The following is a 24,077-nucleotide window of genomic DNA, read 5'->3' as shown; positions in this document are numbered from 1 at the left end:
CACTACTATTTATTGTGCAAAATCAGAGTCACACAGGGTAACACACAAATGCTGACACAAGTAACAGGCATCAATCTCTAAGATGGTGCCTATTTCTATCTCAGCTTTTCTGTTTTTCACACCTCACACAAACTCATTCCCCGAAATACAAGTCCATTTAAGTAACTCCATAGAAATTTAGGCAAATGCAATTTTCTAGCAAATTAAGGATGGTCAGAAGAACGCTACCAATTTATGCTAAGCCTGTTTGAAGATCCTGCCGGAATCATCTGCTTTGATCAACAGACAGCAGAGATAGCTATTTCCATGTACAGCCACTCGAGCACATAGCCTGGCACATGCACCTGAGCTGGTAATGTAAGCTAATATCCTGATCCACAAACAAGGATCTCTGAAGCACAGAGAACTTGATTGTGTCATGCACTCACAGTATTCTTCAAAAGGTATAGAAGAATTTCAGTGACACAGACTTTCCTTACATGGCGCTGGCCAATATTCAGACACATTTAAACACCACCTTTTTATACAAGGAAAATAAAGCCATGTTTGGACTCTCTTTACCTTCAGCCAAGCATGATTTTCTTCATCTGTACAAAAAAGCTAATTCAATTGCTTTCAACAAACAGGTGCTACAATTAAGGCTATAATGCTCTCCACTTAAAGAAACTTAAAAATCAGAAAGAAGTGCCTTTTGGATAAACATTCTCTTAAATAACCAGAAGAGGTTTATAACTAATGCCCTTTAAACTGCTTTCAAGGCAGCTTCTTCCAAATCCAGGTTTATACATTTTCCACACAATATAAAACACTAAGATCTTACTAAGAACTCAGTTTTGACCACTAGCATCAACAATAATTTTACTCTTTAAATACAAAGGAATATGTATACATTATTTTTGGTAATTACAAACTCTTTTTCCCCACAAACACGTAAGACAAATACCTAAGAGATCTTAAGCCTTTTTAGAGGCAAGAATGGGTTCTATAGATGAAAGTAAGGCTTAAACAAACTAACAGAAACATTTACTCATGTTAAACTATTATAAAACAATCCATAGAAGAGAGCTTACAGACCTCACTCTGCGTCACAAGAAAAACATTTTGTAATGAGGCTTTGATGTGAAAATTAATTAAATCACTGATATCCCTTGATAAAACAATTGGTACCATTCCAAAAATCTCCTTTTAAGCCTGAAAACTATAGGAATAATGAGTATAATGGAAGACCTTCTTTACCAGCTACAACAGCAAGTTAGCAACAAGGGAAATTTATTTCTATGAGCTGAAATGACAAACCAAGAAAGAAAACTCCATCTTCCAGCTTAAATAAGAAGAGAAATTAAATAAAAAAAAAAAAAAAGAAGTCTTCTTCTGCTCCCAAAACACTAATTTCCAAAGAAAAACATGCAAGACTGAAAAAGAAGCATAACTTACAACTGTAAAGGAGATAGGAAGAGTATCCTGATATTACCCTTAACCCATCTTTACTTCATTGACAATTATTTATATTACAGTAATGACCAAATATTTAAAGAGAGACCAAGTATGTGTTTTACAATTTTCAGCCTCCAAATTTACCATTACTTTATTAAGAAAACCCACCCCCAAAAAAACCCAAAAAAACCAACCAAACAACAACAATAAAAACCAAAACAAAAAAACAAACAAGCAAAAAAACCCCAAACCCCCCCCCAAAAAAAAAAACAACCCAGAAAACCAAAAACAAAACAAAAAAAACCCCGACCAAAATTGAATAACAAAATAACAACAACCCCACAAAAACAAAACAAACCCCATGACCAACACTTGTGTAAGGACAGAATTTTCCATTTTTATTTTACAGAATTATTTCAAGGTGGACATGGACCTGGGTAATTTGCTATACATAACCCTGCTTGAGCAGGGACGAGATAATCTTCAGTGGTCCCTCCAAAGCGAGTGATTCTATAGAGATGCAGAACAGCATTAAAGAGGAACTACCTTGGATTTCATTTCCACTCAAAATACAATAGGAAAGGTTGTGTGTGACTGACATTCAGGACATGGGGCATGCATGTCTGACGATATTCATACATACACAGGAATCACCCAAATAAAATCTGTGCTGAAACAGAATGACTGTTTTCAAATTAATGCAGCTGCAGTTAATGAATAATACCTACAAAGTCAAAGAACTAAATCTTTAAGGCTGGAATCAGAAAAAGTCTTTCCAATGTTGACATTGGCAAGCCATCTCAGCCATTTAACTAGATCTCTGCAATTTAACCATTATCCTGAGTAAAGGACCTAGCATACAAGTAAGCTGAGATCCTCAGATGAATTACAGGCCGCCACTCATTAAGACAGGGTACCTACATGTTTCCACTGTAAAGAGGACAACAAGTGGAACAGATTTGAGAGGGTCGGACACATCCACGTTTAAAGTTCTTTCAGCAGCCCACAAGAATACCCAAGCTGCGTGAAAAAGGACAGCAGCGATGGCCGGCCGCACACTCCCTACTGCTTCGCATTCCGCCCCCTCCACTGCTCTCTGGGCGCGGCCATTTAGTTTGTAAGGAAAGGCAGGGACGGTAAACTTTGTCACTTCCAGCAGCGCCTCCCTCGCACGAGGCGTGGCGGAGCGGCGGGAAGCGCCGCGGGACAGGGACGCCGGCCCGGGCTGCCGAGCGCGGCGGGACCCGGCGGGAAGCACGGGGCCGGGGGGGCGACGGACAAGGAAGGAACACTTACAGCGGCGCCACTGTCCCGCCTGCGCGCCGGCTCCCGGGGCGTGTGCGGAGACACACAGGGACACGGCGTCCCCCGCCCGGCACCGCCAGGCGCCCGAGCTGCTGCTGCTGCCGTCGTTGCCGCCACCCACCCGCGCCCGGCGCCGCGCCGGCTTCACCTCCCCGCCCCTACGGCGCGGCCGCGGCGCCCGCGGATGAGCTCATCCGCCCGGGCCCGGGCCCGCCCCGCCAGCGCGCCCTTCGCCCGCCTGGTGCGGGCCGCCGAGCGTAACGCGTCTGCTGTCAGCAGAGCTGGCCTCGCCTCCCCAGCTAGAGGCTGATTTAGTGGATATGACAAGTTGCCCATCAGCCGGCAGTGCCCGTGTGGCCGGGAGGGCCGAGGGTATCCTGCGGGGCGTCGAGAGGAGTGTAGAAGGTTGAGGGAGGTGGTATTGCCCGTCTGCTCGGCCCTCGTGAGGCCGCGTCTGGAGTGCTGTGTCCAGTTCTGGGCTCCGCAGTAAAAGAGACAAGGAGCAACAGGAAGAGGTTATAAGCAACAGTGGCCGTAAACATAAAAAAATTGACTTCAGCATAAGGAAGAATTGCTTTTAAATTGAAGGTGAACGCTGGAACAGGTTGTGCAGGAGATGGAGGGTTTCGCTCTCTGGAAATACTCAAAACCCACATGGATGTGTTCCTATGTGACCTGCTGTAAGTGACCCTACCTGGGTGGGGGGGTTGGACTGGATCATTTCCAGAGGTCCCTTGCAACCCTATTTCGTGATTCTGTGAATTTCCCTCTCCCTGGATGTGGGGGGGGAGGGGGAGGGCAGGAATTGTACTGGTGCAGCCGCTGGTGGTGACGTTCAGTGTCGGGATTGCCCAGCCATTTGTACCAGCCCTGGTGGGCGCATTGAAATATCCACATGGAGACGCACACTTTTTGTTTGCACACTGAGGTGGGGCCATGTGACTGATCTGCAGGCAGCCAAAATCCCAGTAGCCTCTGCTTAGAGCATAAATAAAAGCATTTGTTTTTACATCATATGTGTGATTAGACACTTAATTCAGTCATTTAGGTTGGCAATGAATGATTAAGCTCTTGAAGCAGTTAATCACTGGTTAGCTGACTCCGTGTGACAGGGCTGGGTGGGTGCATGTTCCAAGGATGCACCACAGTGGGAAATTGTTCTGTTACTCCTGCTAGTAAAATGAAGACACGTTAAACATTTCCAGTGATTTTGAGAACTGAAACAGCCCCATGAACATTTAATTACTTATGCAACATGGAAAAACCACTGACAGCAAAAATTGGGAGTCTCTCCCAGAACTTCCAGTTGCATTTTCTAGGGCATTTTCAAGGATGGTGGGAAATTTGGATTCAGATCCTTGCTAACCAGCAGAAATAGCAAACAAATTTCTCTCCCATCAAGCAATTGCTGTTATCCTTGGATTACAGGGACTTCCTGTCCCCACTGAACAAATTATGCTAGGCAGGGAATTTGTGAATGTAGTTTGAAAATGATTCTGAGAAGGATTTGGCATAGTTTTGTAAAAGTGTTGTTAGATGAAAAATGGTTTGCACCAGGTGGGCTAATACAATGCTTACTCTTCAAAAACCACTGGCCTGTGGAACCACATAATGCTTATTCTATAGGAACAACAGCTGGAAAGCAGCCAGCTCTGCTGTGCCAAATTTTACCAGTTCCCCAGGTAGTCAGGTATGACTTTGGGGTCACTGACCACCAGGGAGCCCAGAAGAGACCCCCCAGGACAGAAGAATGCATGCACAGAGGGGAAAGAACATATGTCAGTGGTTTCAGGGAAATCATTATCAATGTATGTTTATTCCAAGAAAACCAAAGAATATGTATGTAAAGAATAGCATACAAACAGGAACTTTTTCTGTACTCCACGTGCATGATTTCTGGAGATGCACGCCTTCGTGCATCTGGCTGAATAAAGAATGCCTGATTCTTAATGCTACACTGGTGTTAAGGAGTTCTTTTCTTTTTCCTGGTTTTTGGTATCAAATACCTGTTAGCAGAAAATGCAGGGGCACAAATACTGGACTCAGGAGCCTATATGACATTTGGATGCCTACTTGTCCTTGTGAGTTGCAAATTTATTTAGAGCAGGTCTGATGGAAATGGTTTTTAAAGCATCCAAACCTGCCAGAAATCTCAATCTTTCCAAAGTAATTGGAACATACTAACACTGGTAGGAACATAATAGAAAATATCTGTGACACAGCCAGGTGCAGTAGAGGGTCTTCTGTTTCAGGATTGCATCTGCACTACCCGTACTCCAGAAAGACTTTCTAACTAGGTCTATGTGCAGTAACCAAGGGAAGGCCGCGTCTAGCATCGATATGCCACTTTGGTTAGGTTTCAGTGTATGTTCTGAATCCAGATAAAACCACTATTGTAACAGTTCATTTTGAGAAGATATGCAGATACATGTATATAGATGTGTAGATATAAACAATGAAACTACACATTACTTTGCAAATACTAGAAACGGAATCTAATTTTTTTCTGATCAGGAAAACCATAGGCTAGAGCAAATGCTGCACTGCAGCAACTTTTGAGGGGTTTTTTTTGTTGTTTTCAGTGCACAATATGGTTCAAGTTTCCTACTGATGTAATAGTGATGTACAGAGCTCTTTAATTTAACTGCACTTTGTTAAAGATCTGTGGATTGCCGTAATTGTTGACTATTCTCACTTTTACTTGCAAACATGACAGCTTTTCCAGGGACTGAGAGAATGCACCATTATAGCCTAAAGAAAATAAACCAGAATATCATCATGAGGATAAACCAACCTGTTTCTTGCTCTATATTTACCCGAAATCTACTTATTTCTTGAAAGAGCTGTTCTATGACAAATACCATCTGTCCATATCCATACAGCATGGCACATTATCATCATCCTTCCCATTTACAATAAATCACTGTGGATTGCTCTTGTCAAGTGAACAATGGATAGCCTGATATTCATGGATATTGGAGGCTTGTTTTATTTGACATTAAACATAAGCCAAGTAGTTACCTGCTTGTGATTCATTAATGAATTTTGTTACTAAAAAGAACAGCTTAGTGTAAAATTATTACTGTAATTACTCATATTACTGTGAAACTAAAGATTACATAAAGGGGTATGTTATAACAGCTTATTCAGGCAATATTTCAAGACTATTCATATTTAACACCTTTAAAAATCGTACTTCAGACAAGTCCTAAAACTAAAAAATACTGAAAGAAATTGCTGAATACTTTAAAAAAGAATTAATCACTAGTATTTTGGTGCCAAACCTGACAGCAGTGGCAATTATTTGGAGCAGTTGCTGTATGTAAGGAGTACTTGAAACATTGAGAAGAGAACAAAACTCAGTCTAACAAGTGGTGTCTAGACTGCTCACAATTAATAAACTCCTTTTACAAGCCACCTTTTAATTGATTACAAGATGCCAATGACAAAGAAATAAGAGACATGAAGATTGAATTCTGGAGTGACTAATATTGCCGTTAACTAGCATAGTTGATAATACTAATTACTATGCCCATTATCTTGTAATTACTGTGATCTTGTAGCTAGTATTTGCTCCATCCGGTGAAGTCAAAGCAGATTAGAGCTGGTGTATAAATTCTTTTTCAATTACATTACGCCATTGTGCTGTTCAGGAATAGCATGAGCCCATGTTAAAAATTTACTTCTTTTTTAGAGCCACAAAAAGAAATGGTACATGTGAGTATGGCACTTTGTTGGCATAGCAAACTGAGCTGTTAAAAATCAGTTGAAGACTGTATTTGACAGTTGACATTAAAGATGCATTTGATGAAGAGTGTGCAAAATTTTGGTAATAGTTTGAAACTTGATGTTAGCTGCTTTCAAACTTCTTTGAACATATGGCTTGCCTTACACTGTTAATTATTGTTTGTGATAATAGGGCCTAAAACCCACTTAAGCAAAAAGCTCTACCAACACAGAGGAAGAGGCATCATGTGTTTTAGAGAGTTATCATGTAAAGAAACAACAGGCACACTTAATATCGAGGGAAAGGGTTTGACAAAGAGGCAGCAGGAATGGTGTGATGGCAGCAAGGATCTCCCACGCATCTTCACAGTAGTAACAGTGGTATGTAAGTAAGAACTGTTATAAATGTATATAAACTGTATGAAGGAAATAAAAGAGTGAGTAAGAAAGCACAACGGACAAGGTGGTATAAAAACAGGTATGTATGGAACATCTTTAAAACCTTGTAAACTTGTATATCTCAGTCTTTTTTATATTACTTTGATGGCTTTCATAGCGGTCCTTCCTGCTAAATTCTTAACTTGTTTTGTCATGGGTTTTTTCCCCCAATACCACGTATTTAAGAAAAAGTCTAAATACTCCTAAAATTATCACTGGTTATCAGAGAATGAATCTAGTTGAAAGGGACTGCAGTAGGTGATGTAGTTCAGCCTCCCTGCTCAAGAAGGGTCATCCTAGAGTACACGGCACAGGATTGCATCCAAGTGAATAGACTTGACTATCTACAGTGAGGGAAACTCCACAACCTCTCCAGGTAATCTGTTCCAGTGCCTGGTCACCTGTACAGTGAAGTTCTTCCTCATATTCAGGTGGAACTTGCTGTGCATCATTTCTGCCCATTGCCTTTGTCTTATTGCTCAGCACTACTGAGCAGAGCCTGTCTCCATCCTCTTGCCACTCTCCCTTCAGATACAGTGGTGACATTCCTTTTCAGTCATCTCTCCTCCAGGCTGAGCAGGCCCATCTCCCTCAGCCTTTTCTTGCAACATTATCCAGACCCTGAAGCAACTGTATAGATCTTTTCTGGTCTCTCTCCAGGAGCTCCCTGTCCCTCTTGTCCTGAGGAGCCCAGAACTGGACAAAGCACTCCAGATGTGCCTCACCAGGGCTGAGTAGAAGGACAGGATCCCTCCCTCACCCTGCTGGCAATGCTGCTCCCAATGCACCCCAGGACACCATTGGCCTTCTTGGCCACCAGGGCACACTGCTGGCTCATGGACAGCTTGTTGTCCACCAGGAACCCCAGGTCCTTCTCCACAGAGCTGCTTTCCAGGTCAGCCTCCAGCCTGTACTCGTGCCTGGGGTTATTCCTCCCCAGGTCCAGGACCCTGCATTTGCCTTTGATGAATTTCAGATGGTTTATCTCTGCTGATCTCTCCAACCTAAGCTGTCAGGTATGTTCAACATTAAAACTGGTGCATTTGCCTGCACAGGTCAGAGTGGTCAGATGGCTCTGCTGCAGCTAAGCTTTATCGTCTTCCAAGGAAGCCCCTTCTGCTTTAGTTGTTTCTGAAGCCGCAGTTGGGAGGCATTGTCCCACTTTGTCAGTATATAAAAGGAGACTTATCTGCAAGTGGTTTCTGAAATATTCAAAATCAATGTGTTATGTGTACCATATGTGAAATCCTGTAAAGCAATTAGCTGTGGAGACACCCTTGAAGCTCCAGGAGAGGTAGGGAAAAAACCAAATTATACCTTGCCAGTCTGCACATTTTGAAACAGTAAAAAGCAACATTAAAAAAAAAAAAAAAATTCAGATGCTGCCTTTTATCTTCGCTGGACACGTACAGCATCTGAATGCTTGAGTTTCCAGAGATATCTCCCACATGAAGTTACCTTTTTGGAAGCAAATATACAGATAAAATGGATTCCTGATCTTAGGATCAAATTTTATTTGGATTCAGTGACTACTGCTCATCACTTTTAAGTATCAGATAGTGTTAAAGCTGCTAAATATAATCTTTTTCTGTGGCGTGATTATTGAATTTGATTATTGAATTTAACTTGTGTTTTCCTAAAATAATTATTTCTTTTTTCCAGTCTGTTATTTCAGCTGCAGTGATTCTTACCCTGCTGTGCAGACAAATGCCCCACATAATAGTTGCATTAATTTGGTCTCATGCTTTGGTACAAGTTTGGCCTGATCAGATCTTAATATAGTTTTAAATGTGGAGATCCAGTGGCCTGGCCGGGCCAGCGAGCCAGCCGTAGCTGGGATCAATCCAAGGCGGCAGAAAGCAATACCCTGAGTTAGGGGTTTCAAGTTTGTGAGGGTTAAAGTTTGTTCCAAAGGGATCATGGGAGTTACTATGTTAATGTGGGTTACATCGCTGTTGTGATGGGTTAGAATGTTGCTAGAATGTTCCATGATAGTGTGTATAAGTTGGGATTGCCCTTGTTGGAGGTCCTAGTGTTTGGAGTTCTCCTGCTACTGTGGCAAAATAAAGGACCCTCGGATTTTCCCATCACCCACTTTTACTTCTGCGTTGACCCCTCGCAATTGCTGCCTGTCCTCGTGGGCATGGACAGAGTGATGTGACATTTAAATATTTGAGAAGGAGACTGAAAGGTCTTGCCTTCAGAAAACCATTCTCAACAAGCACAAGAACATTATTTGCTGCCCCTGAGACTGTGGGTTTCATTATGCTTAATGGAGAATTGTGAATCCTCCCAGCTGGTATACCAAGGGGAAGTTGAATAGACTGAATCATCATTAAAAACTCCTGTTCACTCTCTGATCTCCAAATGTAATGTAAACAAAGAACTTAAGTAAACTTATGTATAATTTAATAGTGACTTGCCACTAGCAAAATGAAAGAAAAGGCCAGGAATACAAAAAATGCTACAGGGTAGAACTAAATATAAGCAAATGAGTGTCTAGAGAATATTTTATATCATGACAGATAGGCTGTAATGCTTCTGACACGTAAGTAGATGAAAACAGCTGCAGGGAATGCAGGGAATGGCCTGTGGTACTGTAACCCATCCAGCCCCATATATGTCAGAAAGAAATATGATTGCATCCCTTAAGAATACAGGTTGCTCAGTGCCAAAATAAGTTTCACTTGTTGCCTGGAGATGTCTTAACCTTGCGGAGTGTATCCTCCCTTTTCAGAACAAGAAGATGTAGAAAAGTGTCAAGGTCTAGTTTCCTGAGCCAGCCGCTGTCAGGGTTTGGGGCCACTGTGGTGCAAAGTGTGTCCAAGATGCAGCTGCTGGCCCCTCAGCTCTGCTGGCACCCACCTTCCTGCCAACCATGCCCCTGCATATCAGCAGCTCTGTCCATCATATCCATAATAAGCTGCAGGAATGCATTCAATTCTTTGGCTGCAGACTGTGTAGTTTTTTCAGACAATTCCAAAAGTAAATATGCTAGAGGGCTCATCAGATCTGCAGTTGTATGACATTCAGCTTCCTACATAATTTGATTCAAAATCTACAAGAAAGTTTATGCAGGGATGGATGGTGATGACATGAGCTGGAGAGCTTGACAGAAAGATTCATGTAAAACTCTCTGTCTCTTTCAGGCCAGTAAGCACTGTCTCAATATTTAAGTAGCATACACACTGGCCTGAGAAGGCACTGACTGACACTGACTGTAAAGTGACTTGGCATAGAAGTGTGACAAAGTTGTCTCCCCCGTTCTTAATTACCCTCTGGTTACTGAATCTGGGAACAAAGATCTCAGAACTGCACTGAGAATACAATAAATTAAAGTGATTCCATTAAGAACTAATTTGCTAAAAAAACAACATAATTTTTTTTTTCTGCTTTCTTCACCATGTTCACCACATTTCCTGCCCTAGGAACTGAGCTGTGAACAAGTTGTTATTTACTTTCTCTAGCTGAGATACTTACTCCATGTTTTGGCAAGGAAGAGAGTACATGTAGTGAAGACAAAATTCCTACTTCAAAAAATTTTAAAAGTTTTGAGATATCAGGGTGGTGGGTAACATAAATATGCCGTGCCAGCTTTATTGAGGGAAATACTTATATGTTTTTTGTCAAATAAAGCTGTTGTCATTTAGAACTCAAAATGGCATTTTGGATCAACTGTGAAAACTTTTGTTAGCTCTTGGGAGACTGTGTTTGGGGAGGTTGTTGCATTGGATCTTTGGTACACCTTGTGCCTGTTCTGGATAATCAGCCCATCATCTCAGCACCAGGGTGTTAAGAAAAAATGTCTGAAACACCAAATTTAAAGAGCAAAATTCAGTATTTCTTTCACAGGACTCAAGATAAGGTTTTGTCCTAATTTGATATTGCCTAGTAAATTGTGCCTAGTAAATTGTAGACTTGCATATGAGGAAGACTTAACATTTTATGTGAGTATTTGGCATGACACAGGCCAAAGAAATGCAAACCAAAACATTATATTGTGTGAAAGAGGATGATCTGGAAAACAATAAACAATTTTTTGAAAAGGTGTTCAGATTATGTACTAATGTCAGTTTTCACAAGAGCAGTATTATGATACTTTTTCCAAAAAGTGTACATTGCAGCTTCCAGAAGAAGACATACTGCTCAACACACCATTCCATAATACATGCATTATAGATTTAACCATTAATGACTTAAGTGTTTCTAACTCTTACTACTAGCAGCTATAAATTTTGAAAGATAACTTTTCTCAATTTAGCAATGTATTAGAGGTTTTATTCTCATGAGTTAGACTCGTGTGATGATGTGTTCATTATCTACCAAGAAGCAATACACACAAAACAAACACACTTGTTTAAAATGTCATAACATATACATAATAACTAACTAAATAACTAACTAAATGAATAAATAAATCAGTCAACCATACATACATACATATATAGCATGTAATTTGTAAATGTTGCAAGTTTGGAAACATTTTTCTGAAGCTACTCTAAAATTATAAGAAACTCAATTAAGAGGAACTGTTGAAATCTTAAAGGATTTACCATCTGCAGTGATAATGTGAAATGTTTTAATATTTGAAAGAAAGGAAATTACAATATCCATAATACACATAACTTCAGGAATAGTATTAAGGCTAATTCAAGTCTTTCAGCCTTTGCTAATAAAATTTAAACAATTGTCTAGGAATGTGCTGGTTTGGGCTGCTTAAACCATGGCACTGATTTATCAAATTCTTTATGAATCATCATTTTACCTTTGAAAACAATAAGTGCAATTGGAATTACCACTGTCTTGCTCATTATTTGCCTAATTTACAAGCCTTGTGCTTCTTTGATACAAAATTTCTGTGGTTAAGTTTGATAAAGCAGACAAAATATCTGAATCTGTGTCCCAAAACTACTGTGGAAGTCACAGTCTCTCTGGTGTTCCCAGCTGAGAAGAGACTGTCAATAACATTAAATATAGGATAGTAATAACTTGAGAACTGAAAATTTTTGCAGGGAAAACACGACCATAATGATCATCTCCGAAACCTGGAGGTTAACAATGAATGTGTTGTCTTGCATACTCTCCAGGAAAAGTACATGTTTGCCTGCAATACCATACAGTAATGGTTGCAGAGATATCTGAAAGTATCACCAAAGAAGCCTGTTTAATTTATGAGGATCAGAAATAAAAAGACCTAGTACTGTTCTAAGACTATTATGTTGGATGCATGGGTGAAAAACATGACTGGGTGATCTGCATGATTATGGTGATGAACCCTTACAATAAGGGTTCAAGCTTTCAACAGTCTTACTGAAAGGAAGAAGACTGGGAAGTGGGTGTCATTTGGTAAGTCTTGACATACAGGCTCTTTTTTAGCCTGTGATATTCTTTTAACAGTATCCAATAACTTGTCTTTATGATAGAGGACCTGGCTAACTCTCTTCTCAAGGACGGTTGATATTTCCCATTGCACTTCACTGCTTGTGTAGGTTGGGGTCTGGCTTTGCAGGTAGCAGATACAACTCAGTGCCCTACTTTGAACTGGTGAGCAGTCCCAGTGATATGATTTTTATCTTGGGGAAAGTTTTCTCTTATTCCCACAAGCTCCATTTTAAGGATTGGGTCAACAAAGTAGGCTACATAAGCGCATTTTATGGGGAATCTGGGATTCTTTAAGAAATCTCTATTTCCTTTTCTTGTCTTGAGCAAATTGATGTGACCATGCTTTTTGGCATGCAGTAGATGCAGCTGCACATAAGGGATTTTTTTATGATCTAAATACATGTGAAAATAACCCTTGAGAGTTATGTATTTTCCTAGGACCTCTAAACAGACATATTTTTTCCTTGAGTCAGAGCTCATAAGAGAACTTGCTGTTTGTGGGAATGACATGAGTGAGGAGGTGTTAGGTAGGCAGATTCATCTCTGAGTAGTGGTTTGTTACTGCCAGTTTGTGCTTGAGGAAGAGGTGACTTAACTTCCTAAGTTGATTTTAAAATCTGGCACTAGGAAGTGACATCACAGGTAATAAATATTTCTAGATCATAGCTAAATACGATGTTGAATATGTTCAGGTTTGAAGCCATGATCAATAACAACTTGGGAAAAACCTTTAGTGGGGAAGGATACTGGTTTTGCATGTACATTGTCTGTGGGGATGTTAAATCTTTGATAAAATAAATCTTGATAAATCCTTGAGCATTTGCTGTTCAGAAATGCAAGCGAAATTCAATATTTAGGCAAGTCTACATTGATGTAAATGCAAGTATCATAATTTTGATTTAAAGTTGGCAGAATAATCAAATAGTTTTATTAAACTAAGTTGCCCCTGAATCTAGAAAAAAAGATCTAATAAAAAATAAAAAGGCACATAAAGTAATATTTCACTTGAGATAAATAAAACACACAATGAAGCAAAGCAATGATGGTAATAATTTGATTTATTGAGAGCCATGGCGTAAGTCACACATGGTTTAATTTTCACATACTAATCAAAAATTCACTAACATTGCCTCTGTGTCTGCCATTATTATATCATAATGTCTACTAAATTAATATGCCATCCTTCTCTATCTAAGATTTCATCCCCTACCAATAGAAACTATGTTTATATTATACACAATTAATGGCACTTTAAAATCTGTATATAAGTATGTACATTTATAGTAAATACAATCAGGTACAATTTCAGACCTAGAAAATCCTAAAATAACTCAAGCTGTTCTACAGCATTGTCATAAACTATTAGAACTGTATACTTAATACTAATTATTCATAAGCTAACTGATGTAGGCTAAAAGACTAATATTGAGAGAACAAATAACTTTCATCTGTAATGCTTTAGTTGAGTGCTAACTTGAATAACAATCTGCATAAAGATACAGGCAGTACTGTGTCCTGGCTATTAATATTAGGCTATTAATAGCTACAGGTCTCATGCTACCTGCTGGAAATAGGCAATAGCTGTCATGGGAGCTCTGGAACTTCTAATTTATTATTAAGTATTTATATTGCAGTGTCATACAGAGACTCAAACTATGGAAAAATGCTTTCTTTCCAGCTGTCTCTAGATGTTTCCCTTCCAGGGGGACAAAGGGCTCACAAATGCTGTGTGAATGTAATGCTAGGATTGGACTGTAAGAGTGAAGATATAAACAAATACCTTAAAATAAAACTTATTTTGTAATAACTGGATGTTATTGTACTACAACTGTTGTAAGAAAATAAGAAAGCAAATCTTCAAAATATCAGGTTTATGCGAATTCTCCATATATTTATTCCAGGGGGGATTATAATCACTTGGTTGTGTCCAAATCAAGCCTAATATAGTAAAGCACAGCTCTTGAAATCACAGATTTATAGCTCAGAATACCTGCTTATGTCTGTGGTGACTTTTTTCTGTTGATCTTGTACTAGAAAATGACAACTGTCACATACTGAGAACTTAGCACTTTACCATAAGTTCATAAGGGGATCACCCACATATGCTATGACAGAAATAACCACAAAACAAGTTCTTATCATAACTGAAAACTGCTGCGTTTGCTCATTCTTTATTGCCATCTTTATTGCCATTATTTCACCTGTCCTCTTTCCATAATCAAAGAGACTTCTTTTCATTTCCTCCTTTCCTTTAAACAGAATGTTTTCTGTTCATTTGAATTTTTAATAAAATAAGCACCTCAGAAAGGTCTGTGGGACAATTCTTCCATTAATGGAAGGGAGTTGAACAAATGTCTTCACAAAAGAACATTGCAAAACTTTGTGTCTGAAGACAAAATTCAAAACTGAGTTTTATGAAGTCTCCTATAATGTTTAACAGATTTTTTCTGTATTTGAATTCATATCTCTCTGGTGAGCATCCCCATGTTTCTCTAGCACAAGAAAGATGTGTCTCCATTGGAACTAGGCAACACTTTGGACTTTTGGAGTCCCGGTCTTTTCTGTCCTCTATAAAGAAGAAAAAAGTCACTGGAAGAGGTATAAAGACCTTTTCCTGATGTGTTTCCTTTCTCATAACTTCCTTTTGGTTTTAACAGGATAGAAACTTGAACAAAGGTAAAGAATGGAGCTGATGTTTTCCAGGCAGCATATGAACAGAGTGATAAGATTCCCTTCTCCTGCAACCCACTGAGTGTACATTGTAATCAGGAACAAGTAATTGCAAACACTCTAGTTAACTGTTAGATTCAAACACAATTTTGGCACCTCATGAGACTTCTTGCCCCTCTGTTTTCCACTGCTTAGTGTGCCTTATGGTATACATTCTTCAGTATATGAGGGAATTACGGAAACTGACATCTATTATATTTATGCTCCTGAATTTTCCATGTTCATTAATGTGACATTATGTTGGGATTTTTTTCTCTTTCTCTCATACACACTTTTCACTGCTCTCCATGTCTCCCTGGGAGTCAGGTGGGCTTCCTTATCCCACTCCACAGCACAGGGTCTGCATTGTGTCACCAGGAGAGGTTTTTTGCCTACACAGAGCTCTGCTGTTGCATGCAGATAGAACAATATCTGTGCCAATTGCCAACGTCATCTTTCTGTTGCAAGAAATGAGCATGTGGTGGGTAGATTGCAGGTGTCAAAGCAGCTATCTTTAGATGGTTGTCCATTTGATAACTGTTATCTGTGGTGTGCAGCTGCAAGGAAATTGAACTTGGTCAGGCAAAGATCTTTCCAGTATTAAATTCTTGCTGGGGGAACTTCTTTACCCTGACTTTTCCTTTTCATTCAGTGCCCACAATCTGATACACCTGATACATAATCTAATGGTCCTCTTTTTAGGTCAGTGCACAGCCATGCTGACAGAATTTGAATTACACTTCTGTTTAAAAATCAGCTCCTGTGGATCTGGCTGCTGGACAAGTGGCACAGACTGTAAATGCTAAGGTAAAGGGAGTCACCTGTCTCAGTTCTGTCATGTACCTGTATAAATCTGTATCACGGATGCTGGGGAGGGAACTGAAACTCTCAGATAACTTGGGAATTCAATGGAAGTGCAAGAAGAAACCTTCTTGTTATGCATATGTATATTTCTAAAGAAAGAGTAAAAATTGACAGCAATTTTGTCCAATATCATTCACAGTTATTCTTGAAAGTTTAACCAAAAGACTTAATGCTTAAAAGGACCCTTTTCAGTGGAAAAACATTAATCAATCCTCTTGTAAATCTTGTAAACACTAATCAATCCTTCTTGTAAATGTAATTGTTAGTCTGCATGTGAGATCTCTGTTTGTTGTAATTCTGGGACAATATTACTTCTCCTAGTTTTTGTTTTCCTGTTTCATGCTGTGTGTGTACTAGCACTTATTGCTTAGTACATAAGAATTAGTTTTGGTCAGCTGAAGAGTAGGTTGCAGTTAAGTTTTAGCAAGAGACCTCTGAACTGGCACAATAGGCAGCTGTGTTTTCAGAGGTACCATGGGATGGCAAAAGGCCTTGGAAGAGAGGCATTGAAATAAAATGTACTCTTAGTGCCTAAATGGGCTCATGACTGGAGATGAGTGACATGTTCCTGTTTGACTGAACTACTTTATGATAAAAATGAAGGCATTATTTGTAGAGAGATATACCATAACTCTTTAAAATTTTATGACTGCCCATGCAGTCCTTCTTAAGCGCTCCCAGAATAAACAAATCAACCAAGGGAATGCTCTTGGCGTTTTGTAGCCTGACCTTTTGACTGTTATAATTGTGTAATATACAGAAAAATTGTAATAACATATCAGATCAGCATGTTTCACCTAAGTTTCGCTTCCATTTTTCTTCATTTTTAATTCCACTGAAAGTTTAAATGTGACACTGATGGCTCAAGGGATACTTCTGGCAGTCCATCACAGAGACACCTTTGGCTTTTTGGTTACTTTAGGGTGTGGAGCTCTCCACTGATAATTTTCTGGTTTGACCTTCAATGCAGAGAAACAGAGTAACATTTATGGATGCCTGCCCACTAATTCATTAAAATATCCTGGTTCTTACATCACTACTCACAGTGACCAGGAATCCCTGATTTATGAGGTGCTACAATGCCTTATTTCAAAGTATGCAGCTTTACATAAATCATTGTAATTTTTTATTTCTTGTTCAGATACAAGATATCCTTAAGTACCTATGGGATGCTAGACCTTAAAATATTCCACTATTCACCTTAGTTCATGTATTGATTATAGCCATCAGATAGCTCTTACTCTACTCCTTCAGTAAAGCACATTTATCTTAGCCAGAGCTATGGTCTGTTTTTTCAAAGAAATCAGCATTTCCAGCAATCTTCTGCCTTTGTTTTGTTGTGTAAACTGAAATGAACAGATTGAAAATATAATTACAAGTTCCAAACCCAGGAAAATATAAAAGTAGTGACCATTCATTTATCCAAGGTTTTACTTCCTTTTTTCTGTAAGGAGTACACCTGCTTACTTCTCTAGGTAAAATGACTTTTCCCAGCTTCTTAATCTTAAACTTCCAGAGCAGATGGAGATCTAAGAGGAAGACCACACATCCTCTGTCCTTACCCAGTTTACAGAGATGTTAATCAAGTCTGAGCTGTGGAGTCTTCCTCATTAATAGTAATGAAGAGAAGGAGACAATATATCACACAAATGCTATTCAGCCAGCAAGACACCAAAGCTCATTCAAAAAATAAGTAAGAGTTATCCCAACAGTTGCAGTGCATGTCTTTCTGAAGTAAAAACTCAGATCTAGAAAACAGAGAGTTACATTTCTAAAATAAGTGTTCAAAATCAGATTTTAAATACATCCTAGTATAGAGGTGGCCTGGTATTCTGTCAAAGTGAGACTCCCAACATTACACTGACTTATATTCTTCATTCAAACACTCTCCTTTTCATTTGTATGTCTTCTTTTTTTCCTTCATATCTCTTCAAAGCTCTTCTTTATTCAGACCATCAGGCAACAAAACCGTTTACCTTTTCTGTGTCGTTGATTTGCTCTGCCAGCATATCAGTGCATTGTCACTCAAATTCTGTCAGCCTGTAAGAACCACTCCTAGCTTGGTTTTAAGAAGAAAAGGGCAGTTGTGACCAGGGTCTGAAGATCAGTAGGCCATGGAACACAGGCTAAAAAAAGTGTGCATGGCATTGCGCAGAATCCCTGTATCCTCCTGCCACAGTCCTATCTATTGAGTACCAGTCAACACAGTAAGGCTCTCCACGAGATCAGCAACAAAGGTGGCACATGGCTGTTTCATTTCTTCCTTTAGAATCCCCAGTCTAGCTTTTCATTAAAAAGTAATGCCATACATTCACTAAGTCATTTTAGATAGTAATGCTTTCATAAAAAGCATTCAACAAGAGGAGTTCAGTGGGAAGCAAGAACACACTTGCTAAATATACGTCTAATTAATGCAAAATCAGGACACACAAATTTGCTGACAAGATAATTTGAGTAGAGGATATAATCTCTACCAACAGGATATACCTGCAGCAAAGTTCATTTATATTCAGCAAAAATATCCATAACTCCTGCCCACTCAGAAGTTTTGTACTTATTCAGACAGGCCTTTGCGTATGGAACCTGCATTCCCTGTCACTAATGTTAATATATTAAAGTGCATTAAATACATGTTATTAGTTGGAAATTATGAGATTATTGGTGGGGAGGAAAAAAAAGCAAAAAAAAAAAAAAAAAAGCAAGCAAGCAAGCAAGCAAGTAGAACATCATAGGCCTTTTCCAGGTCCAAAACTGCTTGGTTTAGATTGTAGACAAGAAAAAGCTAAATTAGTGAAAGAAAAAAATGGGCTAAATGTGAGAAGAGGGTTTATTTTACTTTAAATGTATCATTAAACCTTCATAAATCTGAAAGTTACCAAAAAAACAATCAGTGAATTTCTTCATTGCCACAGCTGTCTAGGGCTCATTTGCAGCTTTTGTCTTTAAGAAGAATGCAGGAGGTCAAGAAGTCTATCTGCTGCTTAACTCTGCTTTCATTTTTAGCTCTAAGTGTGGTTTATCCAATTTATCCTTCTGAGTGAAAGGATCAAATGACACTGTATAAATGTCAGAACTGGGTTAAAAGCCAAACAGCTATGGTATGATGTAGGTTATGCAAAGTCTATTGGCTGTGATTTGTTTTAAGTTTTGGTGCTCATAGCAGCCTTCAAGTTACTTGCAGAAATGTGACCCTAAAAGCTTCAGACAAATACTGATAAACCAGAGTTATTCCTCAAAAGCTTGAGTAGCCCTTGGTTTGTAGTTGAAAAGCTTTCAGGCTGTTAAATCTGACATGGGGGTACTGTTCTGTCTCACAGCAGTTCTACTTGCTCAGCTAGGGTTATGTGACCAGACCATGCAATGCTGTGAGAGGTGGGAGCAGGTATCTCACAGCTGACTTATGAGGGGGGACTCTCAGGAGTGAGTGCATTAACAGATCTGCCTCAGTGGAAACAGGACTGGCAACTCAAGATCTTTTGCCTTGAATGCTGAAACTCCTGACTGAAACATCTCCTTAAGGATTTTGCTACATCAACTAGAATTTGACCCCAGGGGATACATTTCCTACGGAAGGCCATTTCTACGTAACAAAAAATGGGAGGAGTGGCAGGGACTTCTTAAATTAACATAACCAATCATTTTTTTGAAAAAGTCAAAGAGTCAGAATTTCTCAGTGTTTTCTCAGAACAAAATAAACAAAATTCTAATTATACAACAATATTACCTCTGTAATATTTTATTATTATCCTGGTATTACTAGGGTAATAATATAGTACACGTCGATAAATTATGGTTAAATATGAATGTTTTCAAGTTTAGGAACTGAAGACTGTATTATATAAAGCTGCTGCACAAAAATCAGGGAAAATGAAGTTCCTGTGCAGAATTCCTTCCCATGCAACAAAGTGTTTTAAAAGACAGTGTTAGCACTGGAGAAACTATCTTTATATTTCTGCCATGACATTTTCACAGCTGTTGTAAACATCTTTCATGAGCTGCAGTGGTTTCTGTTCTAAAGTAGTGCAATCATATTTTTATTCCGTTCTTGTTTCCCTTGTTTGCCTGTCCTCCCCTTCTCATAACTTTTTATATTATTTAATCTCATATGAAATCTTTTAATGATTTAATTCTTTTGTTTCTAAAAGCACTTCTCCATTGCATTTCAAATGGAAGTATTTCCCAAAATGCCATTAAAAAACACTTGCATATAAGTGGTTTAATGCTCAAATACTTCATAAACAAGCAGCCACATACATAATTTTATTTCTCAAAACCTGTTCTGTCTGCTCTGTGAGATCCCAGGATCTTATTAAACAGTCTTGACATAGCTCTTTAAGTCCTTTTCTCCTATGAACACCTTTGCTTGAAGACATCCACATACATAAAAATTAAATGGCTAAGGAAGGACATGTCATATCCTGTGTAAATCAGAACAGAAGTATCCTTTTGGCTGGATACGAGACGATGGGTATTAGACCTCACAGCTTTTGTCTATAGAGCAGTCCAGTTGGCATTCCTGCACCCCATGGGATACACAAGAAAAGACACTGTTGTGCACGAAGAAAGCATATTTCTATCAATAAATAATTAAATAAGGTAGGATTTTGAAATGCTGCTCATATAATCATTTTTTCTTTTCTATTTTGTGTATATTTGATTACTGTGTCTAACATTAGTGTAGTATTAGATTCATATAATTTATAAATAAGCATACATATATTGCAGTGCCCTCAAGAACTTTTCACTTACATGGATGCATAATGACAAAAATGTTTAGAGACCTCTGTTCTAGACCATCTACTTGACCTTGACCACTGTGGAGCTATTACATCTGTAATGAATAAAATACATGTATAATGCCCTACCCAGGCCTGTATCTGTGTCATGAAGGAGAAATCCTATTAGTCATTAGATACCAAAAACAGGCATCTTCTTTTCCCTATAAAATCAAACTCAAGTTCCAGCTGTGCCTAGAGTTTGACAGTGCTTGCTCATCCTTTGCAATTAAGACACGGTGGAAGCTGAGGACAGGATGTTTTGATTCCTGTCTCATAAGGATGTCGTGTCACAAAACCCACATGGGGCCTCCTTAATTGGTTTTGGCATTCAGCCTGCAAATGGCGAGACCTGAAATCTGGGTTTGCAAACAGAAGGAACACTGAATGTACAGGGACAGTTTTCTGTTTTTTGTTTATTTAAGTTGGAAGAGTTAGGAATGTGTTACTTGGCAGTCTGGCACAATTTGAGCATTGACTTTTTTTTTTTTTTCTCAATTTATGTAATTTCCCCCAAAACTAGTTTGGGTTTGTTTTTTTGTTTTGTAGTTTTTTTGTTTGTTTGTTTTGGGTTTTTTTTTGGGGGGGTGGGGTTGTTTGTTTGTTTTTGGGGTTTTTTGTTTGGTTTTTTGTTTTGTTTTGTTTGGGTTTTTTTTGTTTTTGTTTTGTTTTGGTTTGTTTTGTTTTGTTGGTTTTTTTTTTTTCGTTTTTCTCTCCTTAAGGTGATATATTCAGCACGTATTAGCAAAATACCATTCACAGATCAACATTAGACTGCACCATTCAAAGAGGAAAAGGTGAAAAACTAACGGTAAATTTTTGAATGGCAGTGGAAGCATTGCAGCAGCTCTTCTGTAAAACCAGGGACATCTTTATATGCCTCTTTTTTTCTGTTTTCTCCTCAGACTGTGGACTGTGTAGGGCAAAGACTATTTTTTTCCTTCTCTTTCTATACACTGCCCATAATCACTTCCATGAAATCATGCCCTTCATCCTAAACAACTACTGTACTAAAAATAATAATCACCAACAGCAGTACTTAAGGATGTCAAATGTAGAAGGTCCAATCATGTTCTGGTGAACCACTGGAAACTGAAAGCAACCTGGGAGGACTGATGCAGAGATGGGAGCATGTGAAGTATTCAGTGAGCAAAAGCAGAGACCCAGAGATAATGAATGCACATTTCCAGTAGGATTTAAATGATGATTTTGTATTAGCAGTAGGTTTCAAATACAGTGGCAGACTCCTGGCATAGGCGGAGAGAGCCGACCTTCTGGTTCCCCTCCGTTTACTCGGTCACTGTCAGTGCGAAGAGCTTCACTTCCTCTCTCCAAGGGAGAGACACACGAAGCTGCTCACAGCAGCCTCCTCTGCCGTGGCTCGTCATAAATAAGCATTGCCATCTGATGGCAGAGCCTTGGCACTGCACAGTCTCTGCCTAGGGCCAGCCGGAAATAAACCAAGTGACTTGTTCCGAAATGAAGCGACCAGGACTGAACACCTGATTTTTCTTTTTTTTTTTTTTTAACCCTGACACCATTTTATGATGATTGCCCTGAGAGGTTGTGGAGTCTCCTTCAGTGGGGATATTCAGGACATCTCGACACCTGTGCCATGTGCGCTGTGATAACCCTGCTTGAGCTGGAAGGTTGCATCACATACTCACTGTGGTTACTTCCAACCCGACCCGTTCTGTGATTTCCTCTGAGTCACAATGAAAAAGTGCTTCTTCAGCCATACCCTTGGTATCCTTGTTGCCTTTTCTCTGTGTTATGCTGCTTTCTTCAGATTCACAGAAAGAGATACCCCTGTATAATAATGTAACAGGCTCCTAGGATGGCAGAGCCGTATCTTGCAATGCACTAGTGTTTTAAGTTATGGGTTCCTATTAGGTTATTGATCACAAATATAGCTGGGCTATAGCAACAGGGGTGCACCTTCTAGAAGAACTAGTCCACATATGTAAGGAAGGAGTAGGAACAGAAAGTGTGCAGGCCAGGCTCACACCTTCTTCTAAGCAGCATCTCTAGCTGCTACTTGCAGGAGGTGAGCCCTGAGTGGATATGCCCCTCAGCTCTCACACCTACATTCTAAAGTCAAATGGGAGCTAGTATGCCTGGATGCTGGAATTTGAGCAAATGGAAATATTTTTCCCAGTGATCAAAAGCCTGATTCTGACATTGCCATCTAGTTGATTGAGTTCCTCCTGTCTTGACACATACTGTGTTTTGGGTAGCCTTGAGTCGTGTGATGAGCTGGCACTGGGACCATGAAAGGCAAGGGCAGGAGTTTAGCCTATGCAGTCTTCCATGTGTGTGAGTAATGAAACTGAATCTTAAAAGTTATTGAGTCTTAAAAGTTATTGAGTCTTAAAAGTTATTGAATCTTAAAAGAAATTGAGTCTTAAAAGTTATGCTTTTCATTTAAACCTGTACATGTACTCATGAATGGGTGAATTTGACTTTACAATAGATGATTTGATAAGAACGAAAGCATATACCCAAAACCACTATAAATGTCAAGATGAAGTTGCTCAACGTGCATTCTCAAGCAAGAATGATGACTGACTCTGTATTGCCCTGTCACCTACAAGATTCAGTTGTGCACTAGATCCCTCACATGCTAAAGGCTGTACACAGCACAAAATGGCCATGCATGCCTGATACTCTCATTGTCAAAGGAAATGTTTTTGCTACTACTTCCATCAGTAAGGAAAGACTATTTGCAGCAATGATGGCAAGTTTTAACATAATATCTGACTTTAGAACTGGATTTTATAGTTATCCTAATAACTAGTTAATGTAAGAGGACTTTGAGCTACTGTTTATTAATCCTATCACAATAAAATGGACTCTTAAGCAACCTAAAGTATCCTTGCTACCCACCTATCATCCCTGTTTTTAAAGTCATACCAGTAATGTCCTAGCTTTATGTGTTCAACCTTCTTTTCAGTTCTCCAGAGCTGGCCCTGTATGTACTTGGTATGTCCCTTCTCCACTTTCTTCTATACTGTTCACAGTTGTATCACCAAAGAAATATCAAGTTAGTAGACCAAAAGAAAATACATGCAAATGTAATTCTTGTATATTTATGTTAAATACATCATTATCTCATATTCCTTCATTCTTTCTCAAACAGAGTGAATTCCCAAAGTAACCAGTCAGCTTTTTCATGAAATCACAATTTTTCTCTGTGGCACAGGATAAAGTTTTTCCTTTGATTTTCTTTATCAGCCTCCCTACATCACAACATGATTATAAGGATTAGCTAATGCCAATTCAGAATCCAGAATCTGTGGCAAACTATGTTAACAATGGAATAAAATGAGTTTTTAAAATGTAATAGTTATCAGTATATTTCAACAGCTTTATTGACAGTACTTCAGGCATGGCACAGAATACTTGTGATAGAGATGAGCAGGGAATGACCATCTAAACCATCAC

General features: G+C 39.1%; 2 protein-coding genes across 2 annotated transcripts in view; one reads left to right on the top strand and one right to left on the bottom strand.

Annotated features, from left to right (window-relative positions):
- Window positions 1-2,866, bottom strand: part of LOC121333283 (aminopeptidase O-like) — an 81,947-nt gene extending 79,081 nt beyond the window's left edge. Inside the window, exon 1 of the mRNA XM_041399492.1 lies at window positions 2,731-2,866. The gene's annotated coding sequence lies outside the window, so the exon portion shown is untranslated. The remainder of the gene's footprint in view (window positions 1-2,730) is intronic.
- A 448-nt stretch (window positions 2,867-3,314) lies between these two features.
- The window catches only part of LOC121333284 (fructose-1,6-bisphosphatase 1-like), a 35,019-nt gene continuing 14,256 nt past the window's right edge, over window positions 3,315-24,077 (top strand). The window contains exon 1 of the mRNA XM_041399494.1: window positions 3,315-3,419. Coding sequence (XP_041255428.1) covers window positions 3,394-3,419 — 26 coding nt within the window. The 5' untranslated portion in view covers window positions 3,315-3,393. The remainder of the gene's footprint in view (window positions 3,420-24,077) is intronic.

Source organism: Onychostruthus taczanowskii, unplaced genomic scaffold (assembly GCF_017590055.1).
Source record: "Onychostruthus taczanowskii isolate IOZ18803 unplaced genomic scaffold, ASM1759005v1 scaffold161, whole genome shotgun sequence".
Taxonomy (NCBI): domain Eukaryota; kingdom Metazoa; phylum Chordata; class Aves; order Passeriformes; family Passeridae; genus Onychostruthus; species Onychostruthus taczanowskii.
The sequence above is the reverse complement of the archived record's forward strand: the minus strand, read 5'-3'. Positions and strand labels throughout refer to the sequence as shown.